Source organism: Mytilus galloprovincialis, chromosome 14 (assembly GCF_965363235.1).
Source record: "Mytilus galloprovincialis chromosome 14, xbMytGall1.hap1.1, whole genome shotgun sequence".
Classification (NCBI taxonomy): Eukaryota; Metazoa; Mollusca; class Bivalvia; order Mytilida; family Mytilidae; genus Mytilus; species Mytilus galloprovincialis.
In genome coordinates this window covers 66,147,144-66,165,034 of record NC_134851.1, presented here as the reverse complement: position 1 = coordinate 66,165,034, position 17,891 = coordinate 66,147,144, and the positions used below count along the sequence as shown (strand labels likewise).

Here is a 17,891-nt window from a genome sequence, read left to right as displayed (position 1 = left end):
GTAGAATTTTGACAAGACACACCATTTAGTAAATGATCGATGGGACTCTAGAGTTAAGTTAGATCTTGTGTCTATTAAAGAGTTAGAATTTTGGCATTCTTCACTAAAATCTCAAGGTCAACTTGGCGAGAATTAAAGGCAGTGATTTTGACTTGGAAAGCTTTCCTGATCATTTTAAAATAAATTTCAAACTACTCACCGATTACCAAAACGTAGATAAAATATTCGAAGTTGGCAGTATGAAACTGGATTTGCCCAATCTAGCTATGGAGATTTTTTATGTTTGTACAAAAAATTCGATGTGTTTGAAAATTGAGTGGATACCAAGAACTTTGAATACTTCCGCGGATAAGTATAGGAAAATATTTGATTTTGACGATTGGTCGTTGTCGGACAGAATTTTCCATTATTTTAATAAAATATTGGGACCTTTTAGCTTAGATCGGTTTGCTAATAGTATAATTCAAAGCTTTTTGATCCTTTAACAAAAAGTATATTTTTATAATTGATGCATTCACGTTTGACTGGTCAATCGATAATAATTTGCTCTTGTCACATGTATCTTTAATAGCTTACACTGTAAAACATATTCAATTATTAAAGCTAACGGTACATTGGGTATCCCTTACTTGAAATCGACAGTTTTCTGGCAGATACTGCAGGGGTGTGGAAATATTTGTTGTGAGCACTTGTCCCTGGGCAAGTAAAACTAAAAAATTTACTTGTCCGGAAATTAATTTACTTGCCCTGATGATCCCAATAAATATTGAAGTATTTCTTGATAGATAATATATGATTCTTACTTAGCAAATAAAAGAAATTCATGTTTAAATATGTGTAAAAAAAAATAGGAAAGTAGGAAATGGGTGAACACCAATGGGACAAAAACCTAACAACAAACCAACCCATGAAATGACATGTGAAGGACAATTTTGCAGCAGTTTTTGAATAAAGATTGTAGCCAGTAGGTACATTTACTAAATTTGAGGACAGTGATTGAAGAAATGTAAACCAAATAACAGATAAAACTATAGATTTTGTGGTGTTTCTCTCAACTGACACACTTGTTCTTTTCTAGATTATTTATTATTGTCTTCATGGACTTTAAAGCGTCCCTTCTATTCACCACTTTGACAACAAATAATGTAGACCTTTCATCTATAAATAGCCAGGGGCAATCTGATATCCACGATGTCTGAAATTCTCGCTTCCGTTTTTTTTTCTTCAAATACTTGGTGTCCTCCATTTGCATTTAAGGTTTTCTACACGACTTATGACTCTTTTTGTCTTGCCTGCCCAGCTTTTTATTAAGTATTTATTAATCTGAATCTCGATACAAAATTTAAAGAAATGACACTTTCGGTAAATGATAGATAAAACCTAATCAACGATCCAAGGTCAATGGAAAAAGCCAATGCAATGTAACGCGACTCGGGTGCGCATACTTATTTTTTATTTATTTTGGTAATCGATCTATTTCCGGTATCAAGTAAATTGGTCCTGTAATATTTATCGTCATGAACATTGATGTTTTTACTTGCTGAACATTGGTTTCTTTTGCATAAATTAAACATCTTTATACGTCTTGAAATTAATTTTATGTTTTTGTTGGATTTGAACTTTGTCTTTTATATGTTTTTACTTGTCCACGGGCAACCAAGACAAAAATAATTACTTGTCCGGTTATTCAAATGTACGAGTCGGGCGAGTCGGGCATAGCATTTCCACACCCCTGTACTGGAGTCTGTTGACACCGGCAAGTTTGTTGGTTTAGTGCAAGACTTTGTTGAGTATAAAACCCCTTCTAAATTTATTTTTTTGAACAGGGGATGTGCTGAGAATTCGGTTTTAAACGATTATAGGTTTATTTCAAATGTGCTTGTATTGAAACTTGATGCTAAAGTGAATGAATGAATTTCGAGAAAAAATTCTTTATGCGGACCTTGCCGCTTTTTGATTTTTGATATTGTAACTGTAGATTGTACAGTGTACATATGTTTAATATGCGGACCTGACCGCTTTTATCACGGACCTGGCCGTGATGTTCTGTCCTTGAAGGATAGGATTTTGCATATCTTTCCATGTCTTGTATTGAAACTTGATGCTAAAATGAATGAATGAATTTTTAATAAAAATATCTTTGTGAGGACCTTGCTGCTTTTTTGTTTTTTTTTATATTGTAACTGTAGATTGTACAGTGTACATAATTATGTTTTATATATGCGGACCTTACCGCTTTTATCACGGACCTGGTCGTGATTTTCTGTCCTTGAAGGATAGGACATTGCATATCTTTCCATGTCTTGTATTGAAACTTGATGCTAAAATGAATGAATGAATTTTGAGTAAAACTTTCTTTATGTGTACCTTGCCACTTTTTTGTTTTTTCATATAGTAACTTTAGATTGTACAGTGTACATATGTTTTATATGCGGACCTTGCCGCTTTTATCACGGACCTGGCCGTGATTTTCTGTCCTTGAAGGATAGGATATTGCATATCTTTCCATGTTTGTATTGAAACTTGATGCTAAAATGAATTAATTAATTTTGAGTAAAAATTTCTTTATGTGGACCTTGCCGATTTTTGTTTTTTGGTATTGTAACAGTAGATTGTACATTGTAAATGTGTTTAATATGCGGACCTGGCCGCTTGTATCACGGACCTGGTCGTGATTTTCTGTACTTGAAGGATAGGCGAAAACCATACAAAAGAAAGAATTTAACTTCCTATTTAACCTGTATCATGATAATTCTAACCTGTCCTATTGTAGGTTACTTTGTATGTTATAATTGGCTTATGCATGCTTGATTTTTTAGATACAAAGAACTCTTGCTTATAATAATGAGTGATATCAATTTTCATAAAACACACGTTGAAATCATAGTTCACAATGGCAAGACCGATATTTATAGACAAGGTAGTATAGTTATGATAGCAAATACGGATATACCAACTTATCCTGTTAATTTTTTTTTTAAATATTATTGTGACTTAATTAGCAATCTTAAGATTAATTCTTCGGAGTACAATTTTGTTCTTTGCAGCCCCCAAAAGATACCTTTGTTAATAACATTAAAGATTATGAATTTACATGTTCCTTAGAGACAGTAACCAACGATACAAAAATACCAGCAGCAAGCATGTCTGGGACAGTTTACATTTCAAACTTACTAGAAGTAGGTTATTTATTAATTATAGGGATGGCCAACAAACTTGCCGGTGTCAACAGACATGTTATTATATAATTGCCACACAAAACAGTTGTAATAGTTACCTGTTTAACAAATTATACATATTCAAGTTGACAATAACCTTGTTTTGCAAATATGACAGGCGATATTAGTTAGAATCAATGCTATTCCACAAATTAAAATCCTACAGGATGCACAAAACGAACACATTTTTCAGTGTCATTTGATTAGCGTAATTGTCAAGGGACATAATTCAGTCCTACGGAATTAAGTTGCAGGACAGCCCACTTCCGAGCCACTCTCACTTAAACAGATCTTGATTTGATACGTTGAGTAAACTAACTACGTTTGATTGTAATTTTATAAAGACGCTGTTTATTGCAAAACTTGAATTGTTGTGTTATAAGGTAGGCCGATAGGTAGTAACCATTAAAGTTCAAAAGGCGGGGGGGGGGGGGGGGGGGGGGGGGGGGCGGGGGTTATTGTTTTTTTTTGTACGAGTCAGATTTTTTTAGTCTATCTATCAAATCTTTTTTTCCCGTCAAAACTTAACCATATAAAGTATGGGGAAACTGGATTCAGAATATATTTGTTTTTTTTTTTTGTCATCTGCGTGACCACAATATATTTTTTTTCCTTCAAATTTGGTGTCAGAATTTTTTTAGAGGAAAATTACCCCCAGCCCTTATTACCTTAAGTTTCTCAATTGAAATTTTTTCTTTTTTTTACTGTCTGAAAAAGTGAGTTCTCACTCAAAAAATGTTCTATCATTTCAACTAAAATCGATATTTTCCCCCAAAAAATTACCAAGTATCTGTCTGAGTGATTTTTAAAAAATAAATACCAAAAGATGTGTAAAAATCTGCTGTTTTATTGTTTATTTGGCCATAACAAACTACAACTAATGATCTTTCATCTTGTATACACTAATAACTTAAATTGTTTATAACTTCTTTACAATAAATTCATTAGGATTTGACTAATCTGTTATTCAGATACACACATGCTCAGTTTTTCAGAATTTACATAAGGCTGAAATTCGTGCTTTCTAGAAATATTGGCATGTTATTTGCAACTGCACTAAGTTATTCGGTTTGCCTTTTCTTAAGATTGTAAAAAAATGTAAGCTTAAATTATAATTCTAATTACGGTTTTTGTTTAATAATAAGTGTGGACACAGATCAGTATGAAAAGTATGTTTGGATGTTTAGGAATGTTTTTTGACAGAATGAGTTGTCTGTTTTCCCATATATAAGGTTCTATATTTAATTGCGTTGCACCATGCATGACAGCCAGAACCGATCACTAAGCATTAGCAGTGTTATGTATTCAATATTTAGTTTTAATGTCCAAGACTGTCATGGAGACACTAATTTCATTGATTACCAAATGATAATGATTCAGTGTGTACCACATATTTGATTTTTGTCGAGCCTGCAACTTTCGTTGCAGAAAGCTCGACATAGGGATAGTGATCCGGCGGCGGCTACGGCGGCGGCGGCGGTGTTAGCTCACTTCTTAAATGCTATATATTTTAGAAGGTGGAAGACCTGGATGCTTCATATTTTGTATATAGATGTCTCATGTTACGAAGTTTCCGTCAGTCACATGTCCATTGTCCTTGACCTCATTTTCATGGTTCAGTGACCACTTGAAAAAAAAGTTCATATTTTTTGTAATGTTAAATTCTCTCTTACTGTAAATAATAGGATAACTATATTTAGTATGTGCGTACCTTGCAAGATCCTCATGCCCATCAGACAGTTTTCACTTGACCTCGACCTCATTTCATGGATCAGTGAACAAGGTTAAGTTTTGGTGGTCAAGTCCATATCTCAGATACTATAAGCAATAGGTCTAGTATATTCGGTGTATGGAAGGACTGTAAGGTGTACATGTCCAACTGGCAGGTGTCATTTGACCTTGACCTCATTTTCATGGTTCAGTGGTTATAGTTAAGTTTTTGTGTTTTGGTCTGTTTTTCTCATACTTTATGCAATAGGTTTACTATATTTGTTGTATGGAATGATTGTAAGGTGTACATGTCTAGCGGGCAGATGTCATCTGACCTTGACCTCATTTTCATGGTTCAGTGCTTATAGTTAAGTTTTTGAGTTTTGGTCTTTTTATCTAATACTATATGTCATAGGTCAACTATATTTGGTGTATGGAAATATTTTATGATCTAAATGTCAGTCGTGCAGGTTTTATTTGACCTTGACCTGGTTTTCACGGTTCATTGCTCAGTGTTAAGTTTTTGTTTTTTGGTCTATTTTCTTAAACTGTAAGCAATAGGTCAACTATATTTGGTGTATGGAAGTATTGTTAGCTGTACATGTCTGCCTGGTATATGGTTTAACTGACTTTGACCTCATTTTCATGGTTCATGTTAAGTTTATGCGACAGTCGTAATAAAGCTTTATATTTAGGAGTATCAACATAATATCAATGGTTAGTAAAGAAGGCGAGACATTTTAGCGTGTGCACTCTTGTTGAAAATTAGGAGAGGAACGCATTATTTCTGCATGATGTGATTCTGATATGGGAGATGGTTTCTGAGAATACGCATGTATATACTATTTACATAGGTGTATTTATGTTTCGTTGTGGTAGTGATTTCTTACTTTTGGGTTTTCCACAAAAATAGTGAAGGATCGATCTTTCATTTCTGTTTCAGTATCATTATAAAAATTTTGTTTACATGTCGTGGAAGATATTTAATGGTTTTAAGTAATGACAATGCCTGACATGATGCCTTTGTGCTCAATGAGCTAGGAGCTAACTTCTGTGTTATTTTTTTTATTAGTTCACCCTTCGAAAATGTCTTTTCCAAAGCATGGTAAAATTAAAAAAATTATTAATAAATGTATCAGTATATAGTATGCAACTGAAGAGATATATTTAGAAGGCGTTTAAAATATTCTATCTCAAACTTTATAGCTGCCATTGACGTTAATGATAAAAAGTGACCCACTTCTAGTAGGTTTAAGATGAAAACTGTACATAACAAGCTCTCTGGATTCTTGTGTTGTTCGTTACTGTCTCAATCAAATGTGTAAGTTCACAATCTTTAATGTTATTATTATTGCCACAAAAACAGTTGTCCTATTTACCTGTTTAACAAATCATACATGTTCTTGTTGACAATACTATTGATTTTATGATCGACATCATTTATAAGTAAGAATCAATGATATTCCACAAATTAAAATCACACAGAACGCATAAAACTAACACATTATTCAGTGTCTTTTCGTAGGCATAATTATCAAGGGACATAACACAGTCTTATTGAGATTTGAGATGCATGACAGTCAACTTCTAAGCAAATCTTCATGTAAAACTTTGACTGAGAGAGTTACCATTTGATTTTTAGGCCGGTAAAAATAAGGGGGAGGGATCTAGGATGAAAAATTTTGTTCTATTTTTTTCAATCTCTCTCCTGCCTTTCTTATTTTTCATTCTATTCGGTCCTGCCTTTTGTATTAGATTATCCTGACTTTTGTTTTTTACATAAATTGTCAATCTGCCCTTTTTCGCAAAGTTTCGCATCCTGCCTTTCTTGAATCAAATTTCATGACCTGCCTTTTTCCCAGTTTCATTCTATACCCCCTAAAATCAAACGGTAGCTTCCTAACTACGTTTTATTGCAATGTTATGAGACGTAGTTTATGACAACACTTGAATGTGTTTTTGTTTTATAAAATTAGGCATTAAGTTTCCTTTGGAATTAGTTGAAGGTCTTGCCTTGCTGCTCAAGCTGAATTTTAGTTCATATCTATGTTTCGTTTAGTGTGACGTCCATTTCTACTGAAGTAGTACCAATATTTGTTTAGAGGCCAGATGAAACCCACCCACGCTGCAAGTTTTCTTGCTGTGTTGAGGACCGATTAATGGCCTTTGGTTGTTTTCTGCTCTTTTATCGGATTGTTGTCTCTTTGAAAATTCCGCATTTCAATTCTCAAATTTGTTACTGATTATGTATCTTGAATAAGGGTCATCCCTATCATTTATAAGAGTCAAATTCAGTGGCGTAGCTAGGCTATTTTTAAGTGTACGCCCCAACAACGGCGAAGGGTTTGAGAGCCCAATCGGACCAAGCTTATAACACCTTCTAGCAGTGGGTTTCGAAAAACGGGCATTTCTTTTATAAAAAAAATTATCAATAGCAAGTTGAACACACAACAGTCTCCGGGACAAGTTTGCAATTCCTCTGAGTGCAAAAGTTGTCACCTTAATTTTTTGCCTTATAGAATACTTTTTTTTGATCTTTTATATTTAATGTATTCATTGTGTTGATTTGAAATCTAATGGCCATTGGTGCTAGAGCAAATATCCAAACCGGTTACTTTAAAATATGTTTAAAGGAACCGTGGGATAAGGCCGATTGTTGTGCAAATGTCGTTAATGGATATGAAATGATTAATTTGCAAAGATGTTTAGATGCATTGTGAAAATTTGTAAAGGGTTCCGTGAAATCGTGGTTCTCGCTAGATTGCCGCTTCTCGCGAAAATTGAATCTTTTTATCAGTGTATAATAGGATTTTCAATAATCAAACATTTTCTTTAGATTTTTTTTTCTTGAACTGGTATATTAACTTCTACCCTAGTCTCATGACAACATATGAAGGTTTCCAAAATCATTATGTAAAACATAATAATCACAGAGAGTCTGTTAACTGCTAAAAGATAAGTCCGTATGTCAATTGAAAAAAGAAAAAAATATATACTTTCAAAATTTTGCTTCAGACATTAATCACAAAAAAATTCTGCAAAAGTTTCATAAAATTCAATGAAGGGTTAACAAAGTTATTGAAGTGTAACAAACTTCAACCACAGACTATATATGCAAACAGAAATTCCTTTTATCGGTAGAATATAGGAAAATAAAAAATATAAATTCATCATTTCAAGGTCTGGATAATCTTTTGAGAATAAAAAGCTTCTGTCCAATTTTCGTAAAATTTCATTAATGTTTGACAAGATCATTTATATTAAAAAACCAAACAAAACACTTTTACACCATATTGAACCTAAATGTTGTCGCCTCAAATGAAATATAGGTTCTCTGACTTATATTTCTTGTTTTCGCGTCATAAATGTAGGCTCGACTGAAATTCAAAGCATATATCGAATCCCCGATGATTATGAAATGCTTTAAACGAAAGGAAAGTAAGAAATGTTCCCAGAAGATTCAGACTTCGACAGACAGAAAAATGAACAAATATATGATATATGGTACCATATAAACTCATCATAGATACCAAGACTTAATTTTGAATGTACGCCAGGCCAGACGCGCGTTTTCTCTACAAAAGAGTCATCAGTGACGCTGGATTACAAAAAAGTTAAAAAAAAAAAAAAAAAAAGGCCAATAAAGTACGAAGTTGAAGAGCATTGAGGACCAGAATTCCTAAAAGTTTTGCCAAATCCAGCTCAGGTAATCTATGCCTGAGGTAGAAAAGCCTTAGTATTTCAAAAATTCTAAATTTTGTAAACAGTTATTTATAAATGTAACCATATCAATGATAATTCATGTCAGCACAAAAAGTGCTGACTACTGGGCTGGTGATACCCTCGGGGAAATAAATCTCCACCAGCAGTGGCATCGACCCAGTGGTAGTAAATAAACTCATCATAGATACCAGGACTAAATTTTGTATGTACACCAGACGCGCGTTTTGTCTAAAAAAGACTCATCAGTGACGCTCGAATCCAAAAAAGTCAAAAAGGCCAAATCGCAATTACAAGGAATTGAGGAAAGATTTAAAAGACTGATGTGCTTAAAACCAGATCTTTTTAATTTATTGAGATTAAATATTTTTATTTAACAAATTTCAAGTGTTCGCCCGGTCGTTTTGACGTAACCGTAGCTACGCGCCTGAAATTTATAGACTAAATCAAAAAGAAAAAAAATCATTATTTAAGGAGGCTCGGGGTATATAAATAAAAATTGAAATTACAGTTTTTCCTTATAGTTTGTCGAAATCCACTTAATACCAGTACAATGTATATGGATTTTAAAAAAAATATAAAAATAGGGAGGTTTACGACCATCTAAGGGAAGTACTGACTGCTAACAAAATACGATTTTCGGCTCATAGTTCATACACATTTTACAAAGACTAATAGGGAAAATTGCACGTTCGGTACCTTTATCAAAAAAAAAATAATAATAAAAGAACAGAATTACAGATTATATTCTTTAAGAAATTACAAAGGAAGCTCAGAAAAGCAATGTGCATGCCATACTCATTTCCCTTTATAAATGACAACGAAGACGTCTTTTTTATTCAATATCTATAGTATAAAGAATTGCGAGTCGACAAAGTTATATATTTGCTTCAGTTTAAAGCAAACTAACTAAACTGTAAATTTGGTAATTTATCAAATAATATAACTAGGTGATAGATCATAAATTATTGTATATACGAGATCAAGATATTATACTTTGCATTTGTGTAATGACGTTTAAGTTTTGTTCCTGCTTTTAAAGGAAAAAGAAAAAAATGACTTGATTTATTTTGTTGTTGTTGCTGTCTTTGAACTAGATTTTCATTAACTGCGTGGTCAGTACGTCCTGTCCTATGTCTTTATATATATACTAGTTGTAAGTTGTGCCAATATGATAAGTTATACCATTTCCTACTGATATTTACATATTGTTCTTATGTTGTGATGTAAAATCCTCGTCTCTGTTCGAGGGAGGGTCCGAAGAGCACAGATAATGATTAAACCTGCCGAATTATTGATGTCATTGTGTATTTGACAAAGTACATTATGTATGTGTGCGTCTGTCAGGAGCCTGTAACTAATGCAGTGATCGTCCTTGTTTGCTGTCTGTTGTGTTCCTTTTTCCTTTATTGAAGTTTATTGAATTGTCATGCATTTTTTTTAATTTTTAATTGTTTATCATTTTGTTTTCATTTCGGGCCTTTTATTGCTGACTTTTATAGTATACGATATGAGTTTTGATCAGTATTGAAGGCTGTACAGCGATCTAAAGTACATTTAGACGATAAAATATATATTTTCCAATCAAAAATGGGGTTAGACCTTACGCATCACGCCACTATACATACATGTATAAGGATAAATTGTGTCTTGTAGGATTTTTTCTCCTTTATGTTACAATTTTTTTCCTGTAGCAATTTTTCTGTCTTGAGATAAACTATTAACACATTTGTCCTGTAAGACGGTTTTATCAGTTTTATTGTCGTTGTTTTATACAACATATATTTATGGCTTCGTTTGCTCCAGTGTTTCTATATTCGATTGAAAATAAAACCTAAAAATAATGCATATGTATGCACTTCAAATATGTACAATATAAACTTGAGAATGGAAATGGAATATGTCAAAGAGACAACAACCCGACCAAGAAGTAGATAACAGCCCACGGCCACCATTGGGTTTTCAACGCAGCGAAACAATATCGTACCCGGAGGTGGTCCTCAGTTGTTTCCTAAACAACACTGTGTTCAGTGAAAATGGACGTCAAACTAAACCCCAAAACATATAAATGAACTTAAAAACTAACACATGCATGCATAGAAAAGGTCAGAGGCTCTTGACTTTGGACATGCGCAAAAAAGCGGCGGGGTTAAACATGTTTTGTGAGATCTCAATCACTATCCATTCCTTGATTTTCATATTTCAGTTTCACATTGGAAAATCTACACTGAAATTTACGACACAAGGGACGATGTTTCGTTCCTTATTGTCAATTTTTTCTTTTTTTCGATGATGGTGTTCCTTTGGCACCATCTTACGGGGTTTATATTTCACAAATCGTTCGCTATGCCCGTGTCTGTTGTGACGTTTTCGATTCAATGATCATAAGCTAAATATTAATGGTAAATAATTAAGTCAGGGATTGCGTTACCACAAATTACTTAAAACATTTACTAAATTCTTTCATAGATTTGGTTGTACATGGAAAAAAAAATATATTAAACCGGATACATGTACCACATCCTCATTTTTACGGATATGTTGTTTACCAAGCTTTGAAATTTAGAAACGGTCATAGTTAGATTATTCATCCTTTGCATACACTTTTTCTAAAAGGTTGCAAATTTCACTGGTAATAAATTAAAGAGTTTTATAAATTTTTTATCAAAAGATTCAATACATCTACATATAAACATATAAACTATTCAACTTATCTCGATGCCACCTTCATCAAATGACAATCCTGCTGCAGATTATGTTCTCATTGACGTATACATAGCCATGATAGCGTAACAGGAACTATTCTTTGTGATATGTATATGTGGAGATTGAAAGGCGTTAATTCGGACAAACACTGATTCCATCCGAAAACTGTTTTTTACATGTATATTGAAAACGCAATTGGTTCATTAATTGACGGTTTTCTAATACAAAACAGACAATATAACAGTTAGAATGTGTTGAAGGTATTTAAAACAACAGACTTACAAATGTAAACACGAGCTGGCTCGCTAATGGAAAACATGAAAACAAAATGAGAAAACAAACATGTATAAACTAAAAAAACAAAACAAAGAGTATTACCAAATCCAAGCACGGAATTAGAACACTGCATCAGGGAAATATATTCACTCCAATTAAAACAATGTAACACTAACTGTTAGTTAATAACACTTTTAATTTTATTATTATAATAAAAATATCATTAATATATGTTCAGCTGTAAAGGAGAAAGTGTGAATATACAATTGTTGGGCTAACATAAAAAGGAACCACCAATCTGTTTTACGACATTATCAGAAATGTGAAATTCTTCTTATACAATCGCTTTTAATATATTCATATGAGCAAAAGGATATTTTTAATATGAAATGTTGCTGATGTATTTTACAAATAATTGTACTAACAATGTCTTCAACTCATTTTTGTATTAACAAAAAAAATAAAAAATAAGAATGTGCCCATAGTAGACAGATACCCCATCCGCATTATCATTCTGTATGTTCAATGAACCGAGATAAAGTATGTAATTAAGCATTACAATTAGAAACATCATATCATAGAAAACATTTGTACTAAGTTCCAAGTTGATTGGACTTCAACTTCATCAAAAACTACCTCAACCAACACCTTTAACCTGAAGCGGGACAGACGAACGGATGAACAGACGGACAAACAAATGGACGGACGGAAGAACGAACAAATGACCTGTCCTATGTATTATAAATGCCGATTCGTAATTTATATCTAAGTCTTCATTTTACCAAACTATAGTCGCAGCTAAAAATATGAACAGTCATTGTATTCTAAAGTGGTATTTAACTCCAGCGACATGGCGAAAGATGGAGAAAACAAGTTTTAAATCAATAAAACAAAAACGTCACATTATCAGAATAAAAATTTATACAATACATTAGTCGAGGGGCTGATTAATATAAAGTACACACATGTTTTTCCAAAGGTTTTTCTTTCAGAAATGATGTATGTCTTACAAATGTTATAACAGCAATTATTATTTTAAAATTACGAACACAATTTAAAATGTAAGGGTTTCCATATCTATTTTTTAAACATATGTTTTTTATTCATTAGATACACAATCTTTGGTTTAAAATATTCACGTTTTATTTTGTTTTCTAATTGACCTAAGATACAATTAAAATTTCAGTCTTCAGAATCGGTTGAACCCCCAAGTTCGAAGTCGTCGTACGCGTCGTATCTAGATTTATCTAAAGACACCTCATCTCCCTTTAACATCTTTGAATCCCCTTCTTTATCTCCTTGATGACGGTCTGAAAAATGAACAGTTATGGTTAAAATAGCAATTATAAAACTTGGGTAAGTGTGCTATGACTATGAAGATACAATGCGTATGCATTTATTAGCAATTTATATGTAAGGACTAACCAATGTATAAAAAAAAACAATTTCAAGCATCATCAATAGATTTCAGGATGTTTTGACAAACTACACAAATGGCGAATTCTTGTTTAACTTCATATAGTGGCCATTACTGTAACGTTCAGTGATACCTCATGAAAAGGGGTACTATGAGGTCACTTCTTCTATTAATGGTAACTATTGTAATGTAATATTTGATTGTATTGTATTTGATTGTTGATTTGTATGCGAGAAATTACCGATAGCGATACGTTCGTTATACGTTTTTTCTATAGACTCTTCGCAGCCAAAAAGTGTTAGTAAAATCAACTAAGAGATTGTGGTTTTGACTTCGTCCATAAATAACTAACATAATCATCTATTTAAGGTGGTACCTAACACTACAGGGAGATAACTCTGTGATATCAGCTAAACGTTTTAATTACGTTGCGTTGTGAAGGCAATATAAAGCTCCTCAATGATCAAAATTAGTGTTTGTCAAACTGCTATATAACCAGTGTAATTTTTCTGATAAAACGCTTGGTTCATTTTTTTAAAATTTTTTGTTAAAGTGTCAAAGTAAATACTTTGACAAAATTTTATGAAAATCAAACGAGCCAAATTAATTTTAGTGAAAGTGTTGGGTACCACCTTAAAATTTTAATTGATTGAAGACGTAAATCAGAGGTATAAGTTAATGTAACAGAAAAACTTTCTAACATTCAAAATGATTTAAAAGTGGTGTATTATTGTAAAAACATAGATATGTAATAAAAGTGTTGAACCAAGACAAGCGTATAGCATATGAAATATAGCATTTTCAATCCTTGTATCTAAGATGAATTTGTTCACGTTATTACACAATACCAGAATTCATAGAACGAAGGGAACGGAGGGAACTAATGGTATCAACTTTCACTGCAGTAAAAAGTAAATTTAACATGTTAAGGAACATGAAGAAAATACACTTAAAAATGTGTATATATAAATTTGAAAGAGGAAATTCTTTTAAACATACGTCGACATTCTTTTTTATTTTGAAGATTTTGTTATTTCTCTCACTGTTTACAGAACAATGTATACCATAATATATGGATATGCATGTTTTCCTTGTCAGTCAAACAATCTTGATACATGTTTATATATGTTTTAATACTTAATTAAATATAATTTCAACCGTACTTGCAGTAGATGAAGCTTCAGATTCATGTAATTCTACAACATTTTCGTATGCCGATTTACTAGAGCACACTTTATATCTCTTGACGCTATCCCCATGATTCATATATATTGTTCTGTCTGCAAAAATAAAGATTTTATAAAGAAAAATAACAGTACAAGTACGAAATGTATTTTATGCATGATTTTTTTTTTAATATCAAACATATATTTTACATATCGCATTGTCAGACGCATAAACGTATATTGATTGCCACCGTTTCACTACATCTATATGATAAGATGTGTAATGAGTGCCAATGAAGGGCATTCATGACGAAGCCTTGTCCATGTTGTCTCACACCAAACAGCAAGCTAGTAAGTGGTAAAGGCATGAACGATGACTAGTGAACAACATATGTAACCGTTAATTACGGAATTTGATGCGACTGTCATATAAGTGAGAGATTTAGCGCTATAAAACCAGATTCAATCCGACATTTTCTACATTTGAGAATACCTGTACCAAGTCAGGAATATGACAGTTGTCCATATGATTGATCACTTGATTTTGCCATATGATTAGGTACTTTCCGTTTTGAATTTTCCTCGGAGTTTAGTATTTTTGTTATTTTGCTTTTTGCATACCACATTTTCATTACATAGGTATAACAATCTGTTAATGAGTGTCAATGAGAAAACTCTGCACCCAAGTACAATTTATAAAAGTAAACCATTACTGGTTAAAGTATGGTATTCATGACCCTTGGCTCACAACGAACAGCAAGCTAGTAAGTGGTTAGGGCCTGACGGATGACTAGTGAAAAAACATTCAAACAGGAACAATAATGGTGTATTCTATATATAAATATGCAGTGGGTTTAAACGTTGTAATAGGTACCACCCTTCACCTTTACATGAAAAAAGTTAAATCACAAAAATACTGAACTCCGAGGAAAATTGAAAACAGAAAGGTCCAAATCAAATGGTAAAGTCCTATGGTAAAACATCAAACGAATGTCATATTTATGACTTGGTACAGGCATTTGCAAATGTAGAAAATGGTGTAACATCACAACATTAAAGGACACAACATATTGTTTTATATATAGTTTATATCAATAAATGACTTAATATAAACATAATATACATAATATAGGTATATACAACTCGTCTAAACATCAACCCAACAATGTTAGATCTGTAAATTTGCTTTCGCAAATTTTTTGTTCTTCCCTCGCCGGAATTCGAACCCATGCTACTGTGATATCGTGACACCAAATCGCCTTCACTGCAGTCGTCCCGCTAGATCACACGACCACCTGGGCTCTACAATAATAAAGCTTTCAGTGGCCGTGTGTTACCTTTCCTTTTCAGTTTTAATCTAGCGGCGTACTACAGTACATGATATATAAGGCATGGAGATGTTATTGTTACAGATCAGCTCAATTATCTAGGTATATATATATATATACATACTAGTACTTTAAAAAAGCCGAATGTGTCTATTTAATGTTAAACAAATATTCAAATATAAAATAAAAATATGTTGTATAACTGCGAATGACCGCATGACACAAGAATTAACAGCTATATGTCACCGTACAGCCGTTAAAAATGAGCAAAGCCAGTAACGCAATAATTAAAAGGACCTTAAATCACAAATTTTAGACAACTCAAACTTAAACTTAAGAAAAAAATACCGAAAAAAATACGTTACACAGCAACAAATAACAACCACTAAATTGTAATCTCTTCACTTGAAACAGACATTTATATACATAATGTGGTTGTGTCAAATATGTTAGCGGGATCCAAACCCTTCCTTAACTTGTTACAGTGGGATAACGGTAGAACACAAGATTATGTAAGAACGAACTATATTTCTCTAATTAAAATAGTACAGAGAGAAATACATATAACAAAACACAGACGGTACCTGGTCGAGTACATGTAAATCTCAACAATAGAAAGACACTACATGTATCAAAGTATCGATTTGATAGAACTCGCAGTTAATGCAAGCTAGTTCAAAGCTAAAAACAACTAAATACAAAACAAAATGATGCATCAAAGATTAATTATATCTAACTTTTTCAATCATAGCATGGCCAACATCCAACGGATTTACATGTAGTGTAAAGACTTCATAAACTGTCAGAGAAAAACATGATCTCGTGATATGCAAAGATACAGGAAACGACAGATTGTAAATCTATGAAAGTGAATATATGTTTATAGATACAAATCTATATTAAGTTTGCTTTCAGTTTAATGATATCAAAATCAATATTAATACCAAAATAAACAATATTCAGAGATCTAATGACAGTTTTGAATTGGTAACCTTTTAGAATACGTTTATTCAAATGATCGATCCTGTCAGAAAAACAATCTTGATATATGTTTTAATACTTGATAACATTTAATTTTCAACGTACTTGTACGTACTGAGGCTTCAGATTCATGTAATTCTTCAACATTAGCGTATGACGATCTATTTGAACAACTGTCATTTTTGGTTCCATCTTCTCCATGATTCATGTAAATAAAACTGTCTGGAAAGTTGAGATTATAAAAAGAAGTATTACGGTACAATGTATTGAATGCACGAACATTTTCAAATTATATTTTCTCATTCGCATTAGCATTGAAATCCACATAAACCTGCTAATAAATTGCACTGAATAACTGATTTTTTTCACATACGGTTTGAATATTAATAATGTTACAGGAAACATATAAATGCTACAATATTCAAGATGATAAATAATCACGTATTATGTAGACAAAGGAGGGGCGAAACACACCACAGGGATAGTAAAAATCATAGCTCGAAAACTGAATGACAACGCCATGGCCAAAAAATAAAAGTTATACAGACAAATAATAGTTAGCAAGACACGCTATAGAAAACTAAAGACTAAGCAACACGAATCCCACCAAAATCTGGGGATGAAAATATGATTTAATAACAGTATCCATTCAACCATTATGTAATATTGTATACTTATATTATATATATATGGATATGAGTAGAATAGGAAGTTTATAGTCTCTCGCGATGCAATTTTTGTCATAAGGCGTCGCAGAGAGCAAAAGTCGTATCAAAGGGGACGATAAACTTACTATTTCACGAAATCCAGTCAGTAAGTGTTTGATTATATCAAAAGAGACAACAGACAATAAATGGCGGTTATAAATCAACAGTAGTAATATATAAAGCAGTAACCCAACCGTTCACTAAACATAAAGATTCTGAGGTGCTAAGGCTACGTCTTAAACTAACTCATAGATACAATGTGTAAAAAGCGACGTCATTTTTTCCACGGAATTTTTAAAATCCGCCAAGTCCTTAAATACATTGATAACTCTGTAAAATATAATGACGCTTGCTGTCAAATAGTTTCATCAAGTTGCAATAGTTTGAAATTATTGATCGGTCCAATAGTTCAAGGCTTGCAATTTGAAAAGAATAGTTGAAATATTGTGCACATATTTTATATAGAAAATGATAACTGAGGTATAATAAATAATATTAGTTTGTACATATGTGTACAAGTTTGATATGCTATGATGCCCAAGGTTGTGCACTTGCACAGAATGTTATACATTTCGAGCTTAGATTACTGTTAGGATGAGTTTAAATTGTGTATGTCTGTTTTGTGTAATTTTCTAAATTCTCAAGTGTTAACAATACAAATA

The 17,891-nt window shown here is 32.5% G+C and overlaps 1 protein-coding gene across 1 annotated transcript; it reads right to left on the bottom strand.

Annotated features, from left to right (window-relative positions):
* Positions 1 to 12,439: 12,439 nt before the first annotated feature.
* LOC143058776 (uncharacterized) lies at positions 12,440 to 16,739 on the bottom strand. Its single transcript, XM_076232219.1, has 3 exons — positions 16,628 to 16,739; positions 14,211 to 14,327; positions 12,440 to 12,940 (listed from the first exon to the last, which is right to left on the bottom strand). The coding sequence occupies exons 1-3, from the start codon at positions 16,728 to 16,730 to the stop codon at positions 12,813 to 12,815; spliced, it is 348 nt and encodes a 115-aa protein (XP_076088334.1). The 5' UTR covers positions 16,731 to 16,739; the 3' UTR covers positions 12,440 to 12,812.
* Positions 16,740 to 17,891: the final 1,152 nt, after the last annotated feature.